This window comes from Sander vitreus, chromosome 8 (assembly GCF_031162955.1).
Source record: "Sander vitreus isolate 19-12246 chromosome 8, sanVit1, whole genome shotgun sequence".
Taxonomy (NCBI): Eukaryota; Metazoa; Chordata; class Actinopteri; order Perciformes; family Percidae; genus Sander; species Sander vitreus.
This window is the reverse complement of record NC_135862.1, coordinates 26,885,066-26,903,690: the sequence shown is the minus strand read 5'-3', so window position 1 is coordinate 26,903,690 and position 18,625 is coordinate 26,885,066. Positions and strand designations below refer to the sequence as shown.

At 38.4% G+C, this 18,625-nt stretch overlaps 2 protein-coding genes across 2 annotated transcripts; both read right to left on the bottom strand.

The window, feature by feature from the left end:
* Nucleotides 1-1,879: 1,879 nt before the first annotated feature.
* poglut3 (protein O-glucosyltransferase 3) lies at nt 1,880-7,576 on the bottom strand. The gene is made up of 6 exons (XM_078257706.1): nt 7,234-7,576; nt 6,543-6,740; nt 5,588-5,871; nt 4,684-4,888; nt 3,624-3,820; nt 1,880-2,767 (listed from the first exon to the last, which is right to left on the bottom strand). The coding sequence occupies exons 1-6, from the start codon at nt 7,469-7,471 to the stop codon at nt 2,330-2,332; spliced, it is 1,560 nt and encodes a 519-aa protein (XP_078113832.1). The 5' UTR covers nt 7,472-7,576; the 3' UTR covers nt 1,880-2,329.
* Nucleotides 7,577-8,745: 1,169 nt separating this feature from the next.
* Nucleotides 8,746-17,046, bottom strand: cyb5r2 (cytochrome b5 reductase 2). Its single transcript, XM_078256149.1, has 9 exons — nt 16,742-17,046; nt 16,297-16,440; nt 15,535-15,607; nt 13,511-13,617; nt 12,511-12,640; nt 12,249-12,332; nt 11,166-11,251; nt 10,944-11,043; nt 8,746-9,390 (listed from the first exon to the last, which is right to left on the bottom strand). Exons 1-9 carry the CDS (start codon nt 16,754-16,756, stop codon nt 9,218-9,220), a joined length of 912 nt encoding a protein of 303 aa, XP_078112275.1. The 5' UTR covers nt 16,757-17,046; the 3' UTR covers nt 8,746-9,217.
* Nucleotides 17,047-18,625: the final 1,579 nt, after the last annotated feature.

Genomic DNA, 18,625 nt, shown 5'->3' with positions numbered 1-18,625 from the left:
GAGCCCTGTGATATTTTTGACCAAATACCTCGATATCGATACCGCAACGATATTGCAGTGTTGACTATCGGTGCTTTCACAAAATATTTACACAATGATATTTTTGATAAATAATGATCATTAATGTGGATATAATGACTAAGTGGGTAAAGGAAAATAATAGAACAGTTACAGTCTGGTAAGTTCAGAAAATGACGTAACTTTACTGTAATGCAGCCTTTAAAACCAGGAAAAGACAGCACTTATGTCATATTACGATATCCAAATCTAAAATCTAAGACGATATCTAGTCTCGTATCACGATATCGATATAATATCGATATATCGCCCAGCTCTAGCAGCACATCTTAAAAGGTGTATACAAAGGTGTCCCGACTGACATAGCAGCCCCTGAGAGGCTGAACTTGATTAGTGCTAAAATGAACCCCTTTGGGCAGTGGCTTATTTTGTTCAGGAACGTTTGATTGGGATTGAAATGGTTGTGTTTTAGCCACAGAAATTATTGTGCCATGGCTGTTGTCCCTAACATTGTAAATGCAATCGATTTTTCGCACAAAAAAACATACAAATGTGAAAAATTATTGTGGATTTTCATTTTCACGTCATCATTTTAATTAAAGTGCTCATATTATGCTCCGAAAACACCATATATTTGCTGTACTGCACATTGCTGCAGCTCCTCTTTTCACCCTGTGTGTTGAGCTCTCTGTTTTAGCTACAGAGTGAGGCATCACACTTCCCATCTTTGTTGGGAGTTGCACATGCGCAGTGGCTAGGTAAGCACTGCTAGCCAGTCCGTTGCAGAGCATGAGGTCGTGCCATGCTAGCAGCTAGGCGAGCATTATAACGTGTTACAAAGTGATGCACGTTTGTCACGGAAGTAAAGGCTGGACTACAATAGAGCTGTTTGGAGCAGTTTGTGAACAGTGTTATCTGTTGGAGATGGTAAGTCCCTTTGGGTGGACTTTGGGCTTTTTCACTTTGTTAACCTATAACATGCACAAAAAAGATATATAACCCAATACAGGAAAGGGGAAAAGCAAAAAAAGCATATGGGCTTCCATACAAAATGACATTCCAGCTGTTTAAAATGTACGGTCTGCAAGCGCAAAAAAAACAACCTTTGATGTTGTGTTCCAGAAGACCCTCTAAAGTTCACTATCAGCTTGCCCTAACGGTAAACAAAGCTAATAAATAATAAAAAAAAATAGAGGTGGACACACGAGCAAGCAAAGCCGTGCTGATCCGATAATCACAACACAGGGACATATAAAGACTATACTGAAGGGTAGGTTACTCTCTGACCACTGACAGATTGACATTGAATCTGATTAACAGAAAGACATTGCTGGCCTCACATGCTTACACTAGTTACAGCTCACTTTATGACATTACTTTACAAGGGTTACGTACTGTATTAAACTTAGCAACGGGAACAGAACGGGCCAGCTGGGCTGGTAGTTAGAGGGCTACTGGAAACCTAGATGAAATGGGGAACGCACCCTAGTCACACCCCCACACGGCTCTTTATGTACTTAATAGCAAAACCCAGCTGCCTGGCCCATTAAATGACCAGAGCCGTGTATGTCAGGATTCTCACACCCTTCTCCCTAAGAGGGGTTTAGTGCCATTTTCACACATTTGGAAAAGGGCCGAGGAGCCAGTGAGTTTCGGAATGGGAAGCAGAGAATGGGCGCTGACAGCAGAAACAGGTGTTGTGGCCATTAGAGGCCGGGCAGCGGCAAGGAGCAGACTGCACAAAGCTGTGGGTGACTGTGAAGTACCTTAATCTATGGTGGGCTTGTGTTTTAGTGTGTGATTGCAACCTCGAGATTGGGCGATGAGTGCAACAATCTGTCTCAGGGTGTACAAATAGAACTGAATGTTTATGATCTTTAATACGGACTTTACAGAAAACTACAATTTATCTAAGATGTATTTATTTTAAGATAATAATGAATACAAATATCCAATGCAAAGGTATAAAAAAAAAAAATACAGTAATTTTATCCACAGTTTCTTGCATTACTAACCAGAGCTTTACAAAAGATACAAAAAAACAACACAACAGTATTAAAAACTAAGAGTGGCATTGTCCTGCAGTTTTGACTTGAAATGGCTGAGGACAGAATTTTTATTTGAAATTATTCCTAAAACTGCCTTTACTATCCAACATAAAGGCAAACATTATAATTGTAATGTTTAATTTAAAACTGTGAAAATCCAAAAAAGTTTGTGAGGATCAGGAACATTCAATTACATTTACTCTTTATATGACAGGAATGTTTCAGAGAAAAAAAAACTAATTAAAGACTAAACATCAATTGCATCATAGTTCATCTTTCATATTGGTTTCTTTGTGGATTTTACCCTCACATGTACACACGGCAGTGTGGTCGTCCGGCTGAGGTACCAGCTCCATGTCTGCATGCTGTGTTGGCTGTCCTGTCTGCCGCTCTGAGTACATGTGCATCACTCTGTAGTAGTAACAGTACAGTCTGCTGGGCTGCAGCAGCTCTCTGACCACTGTCTGACCTGCTCTAGCAATCTTATGTGCTTCAGCGTCGTTCTCTTTGGCCCATTTGATTTTCTCCAAAAGGTCCGACAGGTTTCTCCTCACGGGAATGTAGTGAGTGCCTGCTTTAAGTTGGCTGTAGAAATATTCATAATATTGTGAGTCCTGCTTCAGGACCAGACTGTTCCCGAGCATCAAGTAAGGAAACCGATACGCTGCCACTGTTCCATCCACGTTCACCTGGTACTTGTACTAAAAGAGGAGGAAGCGTAAAACTATTTTTATTATCAAGTGTTTCTTTGATTGAGTGTATTTATTTAAAGGGTAATTTCATTTTCCCATGCATTGGCGTCTAAGTGACTAATGTGAACAAAAATCTTTGAAATTGGTTTAGTATTGAGTGAGAACGTTGAAACTGTCAGCAGCTCCGAAATCACCATTGCCAAACCCACCAGATTCCACATAAATACTTTTAGCGTGTATATTTTTGACCAAACCAGAGTAGTGATTGTTAGAACTGTGGAAAGACGAACCTATATAGCTTTTTATTTTTGTTTCTGTCAACTTTGAAGTGTATTTTATAATGATAAAATGACTTCGTATTTAAATGGAGTCTGGTGGGTACATGATTTTTAACAGTTTCATGTTTACAAAAAGTTCAACCTTTGTAGGGATCCTTTCCATAATGTTGTCAGACACTTAGAACAATAATCTGAATATGTCAGTAATAAAACAAGCACTTTTTGTGGACGTAAATTGAAGGTGCGCAATTGGAGCAAAACATTGTAGCTTGTTTCACCGCTGTCGACTGTCGCGGTCTTGCATAATACTGGACCGATTTCAAAGATTGTTGTTCCCATCAGTCCCTCAGACACAAAAACTTAGGAAAATAGGGTCCACGTTGTACAAACTCTAAGTTACCCTAATTGTGTCAAGGTGAGGCTGCTTGAAATTACATAAAAAACAGACAAAAGTAATAATAATACAGTTACATAAAATGAAGGGCAACGAACCTGCCTCAATGAGAATAGTTGCACATTGCAGCTTTAAGTTACAGGATAAAAGTGATTAGAATAAGATATTCATTTATTTATTTATTTTTCCTTACCTTAAAGAAGTCAAAGAATCCAACAAGTGGTGCTTTGCCGACATGTTTCTCCCTGTCTCTGAAGAAGAACCATCCTGTGATGCCTGCATCCAGCATCTCTGGGTTTTTCTTGGACAGAGAGACCAGGTGAAGACGCTCCTCTCGACTGTCCCGGCCACGGAAAAACGCTTTATCTGTTTTGTTAATCCATGGAGGCCCTGGAGAAGGCGATCCAAATGTTATCCCCAAAAGGCAGAAAATGTGAAGATATGAGGTCCAAAGAGCTCTAATTAATATAATTTAAAAGCATCAATTTTAATAAACAATTAGACATATAATAGGGAATATTGAACTAACAATAGTGTATAAAAGTAGGACTTTAAGGACACATAAAGCCTGACACATTAGTTCAAATTCAAATAACTTTCCAATTTTTTCTCACACTATTCTGATTAAAATGCATGTGGTTAGAATCCACATACACAATTGATGACTACAAATGCTGTGAGAGAAACAGAATGTGTGTACAATATTAAATTCATAAGTATTTAAACCACACAAAGAACATCATCAGAATTATTGATTTATTCATTTGAATTTAAATTTAAGGTGGAACTTTTTTGATTGAAATCCATGGTTACATCCATAGACTATCTGCCAACATGATGGTGACAGACAACAAATCAAGACGTTTTCATGCCGAAAAATAGACAGATAACGGTTTAGTTTTTGATATATTATTTTGAATTTAGTGAACAAAGGTTCTGAAAAGACATAGCCGTTCCAGACTTGATTACAAAGCTTCTGAAAAGCCTACAATCTTACAGGAGCACTTTTTGGAACAGGTAAGCTTTCATCTTCCAGGCAAAAAAAAACAATTAAGGCGCCACAGTGATGGTATATCGTTTTGTGTAATATGATAGATGATTTCATCATTGTGTATTTATTGTAAAAAAAATAAATAAAAAAATGCTCCGAAAAGACATTGGATTACACAGCTTCTGGAAGGCCTACAAATTGCAAGAGAGACCCCGCCGCAGATCTCAGCTCCCTAATAAAAATAAAAGTGTGTTTGTGTTACCTGTGTTTCCCTGGACAGACAGCAGGTCATTGGTGACACCTCTCATGGTCTCCAGGGTGGAGTGTGTGACCTCGTAAGTGGGGAGGACAATGTCCCGTGTGTCTGTAGAGCCACACCATGACAAGACTGGAACAGCATCAGCCCTCCTAGTCTCTAATGGCCAGTCGCCAACATTTAAGTAAAACTCCACATCAGGCACCCTTACCTTCATCAGCAAATTAAAAAAAAAAAAAAAAAACAGATATTGAAATCACCAACCACATGATGCAACATGCAGTCTCTTAACAGTTACATTAAGAAATTACTAGAGTTGTTCCTATACCGATACCAGTATCGGAAATGCCTAAAATGCTGGTATCGGGGAGTACGAGAGTCTTTGCTCCAATCCGATAATACTTAATTTAGCCCCAAACAATATCTACTTTAAAGTAGTTTCCCCTGGATATAACAGTCGTTTGCAAACTTGTAAATTGAGCTGCACTTGAGTAGTATTATTAGTAGTATAATGGAATTGCTATGTATTCTTAGATTTATTTATATTTCTTTTTCTGTTATGACTGACTGTCAAACTAGATGATGGCATTCATTCTCTGTATTTGTTCCTGTTTTACAAAGGGTTTAACCTAAGCTAGGCCATACAACAAAGATAGCAATCATATTACATCTACACAGGGCTAGTAGTATACAGTTGATTAAAAAAGAAAACGATTTCATTTTTTTTAACGCACTGGTATCAGATCTTTACTCAGTATCGCTTGATACGCAAGTTTATATATCGGAATGGATATCTGGAAGGAGAAAATGGTATTGGAACATCTCTAGAAACTATGTAGTAAATGTGCCAAAACATGCAAAGACACCATTATGATCCTTTAACATCCCTAGAACTCACACACAACCTTACCTTTCTTGTTAGAGACAGCAGCATTTCATCCGAGAACATCTTAAAGTCGGTGTATTTTCCAAGAGTGCGGCGGTACAACTTGTTGTTGATGATGGCGTAGTGAATGAGACCTCCCCGGTTGGCGAATCTGGGAGGCGCTTCCTGTCGGAGACGCTGCAGGTCGATTGTTGGAAAAGCTTTAAAGTCTGCCAGAATTTGAGGCTCCTCAGCGGGACACTGCATGATGCTCTGCCAAACGGAAGCATTGGGTTCTGGACAGTCGCAGTATTCATGATAGACTGGACCTGAGCGTTAAACATTGAGACACATAGGGTTAGACAAAGGAGCCAGAGCATGTCAAAGCAAGGTGGCATTTGTTCTATCTCTTCTGCATCACATTTTACTGTTGGCACCCTCAGAATTAATGATGCATTTTATTGATCTATACGTATAGTATTAAGGAGTTGGTGTTAAGCTATTGTTATGGAACAGCCAGTCTAGCCTTTTTGAGACAGGATGGACTCATGTTGCACAATTTCTCCACATTTCAGAGCATCTGGTGTGCTTTTTTGAGGGGATTGTGATGTGAAGTGAATTGCAAATTGGCCACAATATTATAATATATAATAACAATTTCATTTGCATAAAAATGACCGTGACAAACTCAGTGAGGCTTTGTTTTTTTCTCATCGTGCATATATTTGTCATACTGGTGATAAAACATGGGTTTTCTTTTGCAACACAGCTCTTTAGTGTGTGGTGCATGTCTGTCCGTCCTGGAAGAGGGATCCTTTCTGAGGTTTCTAACTTTTTCCTCCTGTTAAAGAGCTTTTTGGGGGGATTGAGGGACAAAGGACAGAGGGTGTTGTGTGCTGTACAGATTAAAAAGCCCTTTTGTGATTATGGACAATACAAATAAAAAATACTTGACATGAACCCATGTCAGTGTTTAAATAATGCATAACACAACACAAACCTTGGATGATGTAAGGTGACTTGGCAACAGCAGCATCTTGGTGGAGGACTTCAACTTCCAGTCCCTTCAGCACAGTGCCATAGAGCCGGTACCTTACCAGAAAAGACCCGTCTCCCCTGTCCAGAGGTGGAGGGACGTGGATACGAATGTGCTCCTGTTTGTCTAGCGGACTTATCTTCACTTTAAATGTGTCTTTACCTAAACAACACATATAAAGACAAATACAGTGAAATATATACTTAATTTCATTAATTAAGTGTTAATTAATCCATAGCTTCCATAATGTTTGCACAAAGGCACCTGCCTTGCCCTGATACATGGCCATTTGTTGTTAGTTGACCAAAGTCACCTCTCGAAAATACTTTTTCTAGGGTTATGGGACACCGAGGATGATTCAAAAGAGCACTAGAACGGATTTCAAGGCTAAGTAACATTAGTTATGAATATGATTATTAAACTATAGTGTGTTTACTAATCAGTTATCGCCGATAATAAGACGAACAAACCAGTGTTGAATGTAGCTAGTCTACATTTGTTGATTATGTACAAACCATATGTTGTTGCCAAATCAGTTTGGGGTTTAACGTTAGTCGTTAGCTAGCTTAGCTAGCCATTTGGCTGCAACCGTTCCAGTGATCCTATGTTTAAAATATGACACTTTTAGCACATACAACGTTTGTGGTCGGTTTACCTGGAGATAAAGTCAGGTTTTCTCCGTTTGAATTGACTGCGTGAATAAAGAAGTAGCGGACTGGTAAAACTGTGTCGGGGTTCAGCCCTGGACCCCAGATGAGACATCTCTCTGAACTGATTCCTTCACAGTCAGAAACCCGAAAGTTTATGCTGATTAATACCACTAAAACTATAAACCTACATAATACACCTTTATCAAAAGGCTTAACTAAGTCAACGCTACGCGTACACACCATATTCCTCCAATTGCTAACTGCTGGACGTCTGAATTGATTAAATATTGACTGTAAAGTTTTGATAAAAACTCCTCTCCTATGCCGACATGTTAGTGAAGAGAAACACGCCCATTTTCCGGTGGTGCCTTCATGGATGTCGGACAAAATCGGTTGCGAATAGCAATAGCCCTATTTAAGAACGAATGACTGTATTCAGTCTGTGTTATATTATACGTAATTATTAGTATGAATTATATACGTTTAATCCTTAACTACTATTGTAGTCCATTGCTGTAGTTTGTTTGGATGTAATTGCATGACCTTTGCTATTTTTGGGTTGTATCCATATGAAATGAAATATATTTGTTGTAAATCGCTGTGAATGAGTGTCAGCTAAATAAATGTAATGTAATGCAATAATGGTCTGATGGGAGATTTTTGAATAAATAACTTACAATAAATTAAATAATGTGTTTATATTAACGTAAAGCCTCCAAATCTGTCTCTGTGCTATGTTAACGGACATCGTTTGGACTACTACTGCTGTATTTTGCACATATTCTTTATACTTCATACTGCAAACCTTTGCATTACCTGTTCAATATTTTTGCACATTCCTGCACAAACCTGTACAGCTTTTTTTAAAACAGATATATTGTAGGCTAGATATTTCTATAGTATGTGTTCATATTTGTATTGTAGATTTTTCTATTCTATATTTAGGTTTCCTGACTTTTGCAGTAGGCTACTTGCTTTTTATTTTTCATTTTCTCTTACTATGTTTTTTGTTATGCACACCAAGGAAATATTCCTTGTATGTGAAAACTTGGCATCTTCTTAAATTTCACCTTTTTAAGGTATTTGCATATAACTGATCCCCATGTGTTTCATATCAAAATGTTAAAAACAAACTCAGCTTTCCTTAAAGTTGTGCACACATTTTTTCCAGAGCAATGTGCAAAGAGATAATTTGGCGCTAAAGCTGAAACAATGATGTTTGCTTTTTCAAATTCCTCAAATCTCTTTTAAAAAAAACCTTAACTTATGATGTGTTGTACTAATTGTTTCGGTGCTTTAAATTAGTTTACCAAAGATTTTATGTTCACAAAGAAGTGTAATAATAAAATTAGTAAATAAATGTCTGAAATGAAATTTTGTAATACTGCTTTTTGAATACAAGTGTTGTCAAACATCGCTTGGACTTGCCAGTGCATGTTTTCTCCTCAGAGGGTTAAAAGTGACTGTTGATTGTACAAAAGGTAGTCACAGAACAGGAAGGTTTTTTTTGAAAGATCTTTCTTTTGGCATTTTAGGCCTTTATTTGTGAGTGGACAGCTTAGACCTAAAAGGGCAAAGAGAGGGGGAATGACATGCAGCAAAGGGCTGCAGGTGGGAATTGAACCTGTAGCCTCTGCATTGAGGACAAAGTCTATGTATATGGGCTAACACTCTACCAGGTGCGCTACCCAGGTTCCCACAGATCAGAAGTTTAATGAAATACTGGATATAAAAGAAGACACCTGAGTCCATAGAAATGTTCATAGTGATGATACTGGTTGGTCCAATGATGGTTAATTTTGATGCCAATTGTGTACCAACTTTATGGTACAGGTTTGCAGTTGTACTGGGATCACTGCCATCAAAACCACACATGCCTAAATGAAAAGCATGATAGTATTAGGCCATTAACGGTGTTCATACAGTGATTTTTGGTTTAATGATTGGATGATTACAGGGAATAAAGACATTTTGTAGTCAATCAAAACACTAGTATGCAAAAATGTTTTCTGTTCTGTGTCCCAGCTTATCCAGATTTGGCAGACTGGCTTTCTGGATCATCGGTGGAGGACCGCAGAGGACAACAAGGACATCAGTAGATGGAGCAGGAAGGTGGTCCTTGATCATGTCATCGGTCACAAACCCTGAGCTGTAGCTCCAATCTTGAGGAAAAGGCAAGCGAGAGAAAGCAAGATCAACCTTCAACTTTAGAGAGATGTTTAACAACTTGCAGCTCAATCTTTTTTTTTTTTTAGCTGACAAAATTCAGAATGAAAACATATTTTTGCTAAAAAAGTTCACTTTTTGACACAGTTGTTTGGTCTTCATCCCTCTTCTGTGCTGGCATAATGTGGTTTATAATATGGCTTATTCACCGGAGAAGACGAAAAATGTGTACTAAAATGATCTGCTTAGTTTTTGTTTTCTCCACGAGAAGATTTCAGCTGTTGGTCACTGATGCTATTATCAACAAGAAACATGACAAGGTTTGTTGAACTTGTGCTTTCATCCACAGATAGTCATCTCTCCCCTTAAGGCAACCAAATAATGACACCGCTAACAAAAAGCAACACCTGTTTTGAATGAATAATGATCAAGGACCGATGTGTTTCTATTCTGTGTGGAACTAATGAAAGACGAGACAGAATATGAGTTGCATTCAAGGCCCTCACAACAGAGATTACGTAACAACATTATGCTCATTAATAATTTCTGCTTCCTCAAAGAATTATGCAAAGGAAGACATGAGCGTTTGCTAAGCCACTGTAACACCTTGTTGGAACTATCTTCTTCCTCAGCCTGTGGGGATTTTCTCCAGCTGAGGAACCTTTGTTTGGCTTCCCACTCTGAATATCCCGAAGTGAAATTAAAGAGCCAGGCTTCGAGGCTTATTTATTCAGATTCATATAGCCTGGCACTGCACTAATATATGTACTGTATGTCCTTTATGGCAACATGATAAAATTAGTCATGGAAATGTTTCCACCAGTTCCCACATTATGGGAAGCAAGCATAAGTTAAGTGTCTCACTATGTCATGTTTTGCTCCCTTTTAATATGATATTTCTATTTAAAGTCATGTTTTTGGCAACCTGATAAGTGTAAGTCCAATATTTACTCTCCTTTTAGCCATAGTTTTGTCTCCACCTACTCTTGAGAAACATATCCTTGCTCTTTAGCTGCTAAATGCTCCACTATGTTCACCAGCTAGTTGCCAACTTTGTCTGTCTGTCGTTTGGTGCTGGGCAGGTAGTGTGCAGTGGGTTTATTACATTTCTGCTGCTGGAATGAGATCAATGAGAGCAGTGGGACTGAACTAAAACCGGGCCGTAAAATCAAAACAATTAACTGAAATATGGTAAAAGTTCTTCACAGCCGAGGAGAACTGGGTGATCATTTTCTGTGCGACCCATCAGGCGACCCCTTTCACATTATACATTGTCATTTGATCAGCTGTTAGCCTAAAAATATTGATGAGTGCAGCTTTTAAGCATATGTCTCATGTTAATATATGCAGTGCTAGTTGTTTTTAAATTAGGACCACATTACACATAACTGTTGCTTCTTTGGTCAGAGGTCATAAGAACAATATCTGTTTAAAGAACAGCACCTGTTCTGGTTGTTAAAATGCTTCAGAGTGCACTTTTAAAACACAGGACAGCTTATATTGAGTAGGGCCCCACCAGCCAGACCGACCACAAGAAATGCTGCCTTACCCATCGGAGGTTTGTCCAGTGTGAACCACAGCTTCACTTTATCAGGGTGGTTCTTCTTTACCTCTTCCAGCTCCTCCCTCAGAAGGATGTCTTTCTCAGTCTGAGAGGGAGTAAGTAAAAGAGATTTTATTTTTGAGTATTTTCCATTTATGAACAGTAATACTTTTAAACAATGAGACAGAAGGAAAGATTTCCCAAAACAATATACCACACATAGCGGACCTGGTTGGCAAATATGAGGGAGCACTTGGTGCTATCAGTGGGGTCTGCTGTGATGCTGCGGATCAACTGCAGCATAGGAGTGATGCCTGTGATGGTAAAAGTCATTGAAATTAGTCTCAGAGGATGCTTTGTGTCTAACTGAGGGTACTATGGGAAGGTATACAAGTACTACATTTTCAATAAAATGATATTGTCAACAGTGAGGCTGCAAAGGTGATATCCTCAAATTGTCTTGGAAGTTAAACTACATTTACTTTTACTTTACATTTACTTAAGCATCCATGTTCTGTTTACAGAACCACAGGTTTACAAATCTACTCTAACTAAGTTCCCTATTGTGGATAAGTGACGTGTTCATTACTGTGCCTTTAAGTGCAGTGAATGAATACTGAGGTCCTGTCAAATACATTCTGACCAATACCCCGGGGCGAATGTCCATGAATCAGCCATTACAGTCCAATAAGCTTCCGCCAATTTACAGTCATGTGAACAAATTAGAACACCCATGCTAAAGTTGACTAAAAAGAGGAATAAAAAAATCATCTTTAGGAAATTGATCTTAATGCCTTAATTAAAAAAATTAGAAAAAAAATCCAATCTTTAAGGACACCAATTTTCTTTGTGAATGAATAATGTATCGTAAATAAATAAATGTTCTTCCTTAAAATACAAGGGGCATAAGTAAGTACACCCTTATGTTAAATTCCCATAGAGGCAGGCAGATTTTTAAAGGCCAATTATTTCATGGATCCAGGATACTATGCATCCTGATAAAGTTCCCTTGGCCTTTGGAATTAAAATAGCCCCACATCATCACATACCCTTCATCATACCTAGAGATTGGCATGGTTTTATTTCAGTTAGCCTAATAGCTGGTTTGATTTGCATTGAGAGATGATTTTATGGAAAGTACCCCATGCCAATCTCTAGCACACTTAGGAAATCACTTTATGTCTCCCTCAAAAAGAAGAATATTTCAGAAGAAGAGAAGAGATTTCAGCCTGCTGAGCCTGTGATGTTCAGTGAAATATGTTAATTAATGTACATTAGAATGATTGAGAGTTTATAGAAATCTTAGTGCACCTGTTCCTCCAGCGATCATTCCAACTTGCTTAAACTTCCGAACTTTCGGCCCTGACTTCTTGTCTGGTCGGATGGAAAACTGACCTGACCAGGAGAGAGTAAGATTCAGCATTAGTAGGCCTATGTGTTTTGCAGCCCAAGTTGCTTTGACAGTCTTATATTGTACCACAGTGACATCTGCTGGTGGCAGCAGCTTAACAAAAATGAAGTGTTTTCATTATTCTTTATCTTTCTTTCTTTTCTTTATGCACACACGCCGTACCATTTCCCTGATACACGAGCAGTCCATTGGGTCCTCTGAAGTCAATGCTATCTCCAATAGCCATGTTGTCCAGGTACTGAGACATCTTCCCTCCCTCTGGGAAGGAGGGGTGGCAGTTCTTGTAGTACACCTTGAGTTACAAAAAAAGGACACAACCAATTTTAACTGTTTTTGGCTCATCATTGCTTCTACGGGGCATTAAAAAAAAAAATCACCTCTTAGCATTGTTAGCATAGCCAATAGTTTGTCCTGCTAACAAGACAATAGTAAGGGTCCTGAGTGTGGGTAACTTTTGTTAAAACATTTTGCTTAAACCTCCACGTATTGATTCTTTTGTGAACATTAAGTTGGCTTATTATCAACTCATAAAGGTGTCACTGCTAACATGTTAGCAAACAATTGATTATTCACACATTGTGCAGATAAGGAGCAACATTCATTTGGAGTCGTGTTCTAGCCAATGTAAGTCCATCCATTATTCACTCTCCTTTTAGCTCTGTTTTGGTCTCTCTAGCTGCTAAATGCTCCACTATGTTTTAAATTGTACCTTTATTTATCCAGGTAAGTCAATTGAGAACAAATTCTCATTTGCAACAACGACCTGTCGCATTCACACATTTATACCTGGAAGCTGACCAGTACAACAAGGGCCTTGCTCAAGGTCACCTCAGTGGTGGTAATGAGGGAGGGACAAGCACCGCTCTTTCACTTTCCCCACCCAGATTTTACCCTGTTGGTCTGGGGATTGAACCAACGACTTCCCGGTCACAAGCACGCTTCTTTTAACTTTTAGGCCACCACTACCCTTAGGTTCACCAGCTAGTCGCTAACTTTAAAACTTTAGCTGGTATTTATCCTATTGTAGCATGACACTTGGTTTTGTCTTGGAATTCCTTAAATACCTTCAATCTTTCAACCCAAATAACCCACACAAAAACCTCTGCAGTTATAGGCCAACCATGACGTCTGTGCCCTATATCAGTAATGTTAAAAACAGCACCTTGACCACAAGGTCGACATATCCCTGGTCCTCATCACTGGATACTGGAGTGTAGGCTCTGACCACCAGACTGCCGTTTACCTTGGCTGACAGGTACACATGCTGACCTGGTGCAGAGGACAGAGGGGAGGACAAGCAGGGAGTGAGGTGGTGGATTTGAGGGAATAAGAGGATGGGGAAAATGAAGCATGAGCAGTGGTGGAAAAAGTATTCCGATCCGTTACTTAAGTTGAAGTACTAATACCACATTGTGAAAATAATCCACTACGAGTAAATGTCCTGCATTCAAAATCTTACTTAAGTAAACGTATGTAAGTATTATCAGCAAAATGTTCTTTAAGATAAGATAAGATAAACATTATTGTCGGAAATGTGTCTGCTGCATACAAACACATGCATTAGTTATCAACAGACAGTACAAGACAAGACAAGAAAAACATAAAAATAAAGATCATCCACTAGTTGAGAGGATATTGAACAGGCCCTGATATAGTAAAGTATTGCAGGTGCCCCATACTAAAATAAGTTGCGCATAGTACGGGAATTGCCCAAATAAAGAATGCAAATTGTGAATAAAAGAAATTGCACATGGTGAGTAAACATACACAGGTTACATTGGTTAAGGCCAGCACAGTATTATAGTGATGAGGACTGGACTGGTTGTTTGTTCAGTAGTGCTATCGATGTGGGGACAAATGAAAGCTTAAGGCGGTTGCTTTTGCACCCACTGGTTCATTTTCACTGAAGAGTACAGTATGAGTGAAGGATCTTTCAGGATCCTGCGTGCATGTGTGATTACTTTAGGTATTAAAAGCAAAAGTACTCATTCATTGTGCAGTAAAATGTTCGTTCAATGTTTAGCTATTACATCTTTCTGAATTCATATTACTGCTGCTTCATGTGTATGTTGCAGTTTACTTATGTTTAAGGTAGTGCTCATTTTGACTCCTTTATATACTGTTGGGTAGTTTAATCTACAGAAATGCATCATATTTTATGAGATCATCATATGTTTGTAGTGTCCCTGTCCTGTGAGAACCACCTAGCTCTATAAAGTCATGGTGTCAGAAATTCCGCCGTTTTCAGCTTTGTGACGATGCATTTTCCAGCTGATCTAAGAGACTTTTTTTTTAGCTTAAGAAGGAGGAGAATTTTCTCAACACATAAAGGAACACTTCATTCTTCAGTTAATCAGAAACATTCAACATCAACACATCTGGAGATACATGGTTTTCACTGGACAGAAAGGGGATGAAAAATGGTCATCTGAAAAGCAACTAAAGCTGTCAGACAAATGTAGTTGAGTTAAAAGTACAGTATTTGCCTCTAACTTGTAGTGGAGTGGAAGTATAAAGTTGCAGAAGATAGAAATACTCAAAAAGTACAAGTACCTCTAATTACTTAATACTTAAGTAAATGTACTTAATTATATTCCACCCCTGAGCATGAGAGAAGTATTTGGACTGTGATGGAAATAAGCTGTATGTAAGCTCTTTTAACTACTTCTCTCACCCCCCCAGTGATTGTTTCACGTGTTTATTCTACAATTTTCTTGCAATTTGGGACTGTAATAAATCACTAATACACCAGCATATATGCTATATTTAGAAATCGTTACCTTTTATTGCTCCATATCTCACCTTTTACCCAATTTTACCTAGTATCATTTGATGTGTTGCAGTTCATTCATCTGCATCTGAATCATTTAGAGGTATTACATTATTGAGAGATCTTTTATTAAGACTCTGATCCTGCTGATCTTGTGTTATCATGTATGGCCATATTTCAAGAATCAAAGATCAAGACGAGTCAACACTCAGCACGTGTAAGGCCTGAAGTGCTGGAGATTCAGAAGAGGTACAAAGAATGCAACTGCTGCTCATATATGAATGTGTAAAAGCTTACTTCTCACCAATATGCTTTTAAACATCTTAAATCATTGGCAGAAAACCTTTATAGTTGTGAAGAATCTTATCTGAGGAGAGAACAGAAGAGAAAACAAAAAAAGAGGGCAGTTTCAGTACCGACTGGCAGTCCAAGGATATGAGTTGCAGATGAAAGGCCAAACCGAAATTTCTTTGTGTCATGGCTGATTTCCTGTACAAAGACACATACAGGTTAGAAAAAACAAACAAAGAAATAGTACAATATCCTCACAGCTTGCAAAATAAATGTTCTGAGACTTCAATTTGAGACTAGGTGGGTCTTTAGTATATTTACAGTATATTTAACCGAGGGTGTGACTTTGGTTTGAGAAGTGAGGGGGACACAAAACAGGATGTCTGGGGGTGTTGTACTGGTGTGGTACTGTTTCTAGTTTTCAAAGGGACAGAAAGTAGTTACAATGAAAATGTATGACAATGTGTTCTGTGGATCATCCAGATTAACATTTTCTGGAAAGAGATGCTAATTATTTTTTTGTGTCAATGCTGTGAGCTTCACAATCAAACTCAATTCACCTCCACCAGCCAGAAGTCTCAGACTGATACCTCAAAAGCTTGATTCAAAAATTAAAAATCCAAAACGTTTTGCATGGCTAGATACCACTGGAGGAAAGTAAGAAAATGTGTGTTGGTGAACCAACCCTTAAACTAGATGAACAGTGTGTTTTTCGTTAGTTCATGATGGTTAGTACACTGGTAACAAACAAAATGAAGGTTGTATGGAATGATTGTTCTAACAGGTGTATGTGAATATAAAGTTACTGTATAATCAAGTTTGAAAGTGCCTGCAAGGATAAGAAGTACTGATTCTTGGTTAAATGTTTGTGTCTCTATGCAGTCTACCTGTTTGTCTATAAGGGGAAGGGAATATTTGACCATGGTATCCTGTAGAGTGACAGGCAGCTTCTTCTGTCCTGCAGAGCCTCCCAGGAGGAAGTACAGCACAGTCACTACCACCACAGAAACAGCGGCCACCACTGGGATTGTCTGCAAGACAAAGATCACATATTGTGGAGACATACAGTGCACAAAACTAACAGTCATGTTCTAGTTTTGTATTAAAGTTTCCAATCCTTGTTCATTTTAATGTTGCTATATTAACATGGTTTATCAATGAGTTACACTACAGTAGTTAGTCAACATAAAATATGGAAATATAAATGTTGAGCAGAAAAAATAGATTCAGCAGTTATGCAAGAATGATAGCAACTTTCAGGCACCTAAAAAGATTTTTTTTAAAAAGAGTGGAATAATTAAAAAGGTAAATGAAGGAAAAGTTCATTCTCACCAAGCTCAGGTCCATAGTTTGAACATGTGCCAGAGTTTCTTCTCCTCACACAGCCTGACAGACCAGAGTCCACACACAAAGTCTCAATTCTCTCTCTGTCTGTGTCTCTCTCTCTCTCTGTGTGTGTGTGTGTGTGTGTGTGTGTGTGTGTGTGTGTGTGAGAGAGAGAGAGAGAGAGAGAGAGAAAGAGAGAGAGAGAGAGAGAGAGAGAGAGAGAGAGAGAGAGAGACACACACACACACACACACACACACACACACACACACACACACACACACACACACACACACACACACACACACACACACACGAGTCTACACTGGGGGAAGGGTGACACAAGGTCCAAAGCACCAATAGGAAGACAGATCTCACCATGACACATAGTACAGTGGTGGTGCTCAGGCAATGAGGAGCAAATCCTTAAAATCACACCACTGAGAGAGGGGAGGAGAAACACACAGAGATTACATAAAAAAATCACTGAAAGTTTTATTCTTTACAGAGAATAATTAAAAAGTACTTACATTAAAAAATGTCAACAGTTTTCTTCAATCTGGCCTTTTTCCTAGGGCCTTAAAGTAGTTCTATATAGAGTATAAAGTAGATTATATAGAGTTAAAATCAATAAAGGGTTTGAGTGTAGTCAGCTGACAAAATCTTTGAACATCTATCTAATAAATCGGGAAGCCTCTGTATGTTTGTTTTCACACTTGGTTTCCTGGGTACCCAATGAACTTGGGGTTTGGATTTTGGAGCATTTGGAGCAAATTTGACAGCATTGGATATTGGATATTAAAAAACTGTGAATAAAACTAAACGGCCAAACAATAAAGGTTGAGAAAAAAACTGCCGTCACAGCACGCAGCAGACTGTTGACACCAGAGAATGTCTAATAAGGGGAGAACTTCCATTCTCGGGAAACTTCTGGCTTCTGAACTGGTTGCAGTTCCACTCTGGTTCCATATGAGGGCGCTCACGGTCAAGTGCAGAATAAATGGAGGTCTATGAAGCTATAGCCCTCAAAATCCACTTTTCTCAGGATATCATTTTTTGTCTAGTAATTTGAATGTTGCATTCGAAAGGGGAGGCAAAGAAAATACACACTGCTGGGTGTTTTTTTTTTAGGTTAGGCTCTCCCTGTCAATACACGTGCTAGAAAGAGTTTTGGTTTGCTAATGTTTTAAAGACCACGCCGAAATATTCACACACACACACACACACACACACACACACACATATATATATATATATATATATATATATATATATATATATATATATATATTTTATATGTATACTTATATATATACTTATATATATATATATATTCTTATATATATACATATATATATATGTATATATATATATATATACATATATATATATATATATATATATATTTACATACAGACAGAGAGTTTTAATGGTCATTGGGGTCAGGTAGGCTCGGTGACATAGCTGCTATCGGCTGGCTATCAACTATGTACCTAGCCAATACACGAATCCAGCTACTGAAGATTAGTGAGTGAAAGTGTGGAAAAAGAAGAGACTGCACACAGGGGTTGGATGAAATTAAAAATGTATTATAAGTGCAAAATATTTTGATAGCAAGTGTCAAATAAATAAATCTACAGACCATCACCAAAACAGTGTCAGCTGTTATTTTCTTTTCTTTATAGGTCAAAGCCCTGTTCCTTACTCTTATTTCGGCCCCAAGCCTGCACATGACAATTTTTTTTAATTGAGATTTACTCTAGGAGGCTGGCATGTTTAGAATGGGTGCTGAGGAGGCTATTGAAAGCCCCCAGCCTCCCTAGAGTCATCTCCATATTGTTGGGGATGTTGGTGTGAGGCCAGAAGGTGTCAATGTTCCTCCTCCAACAA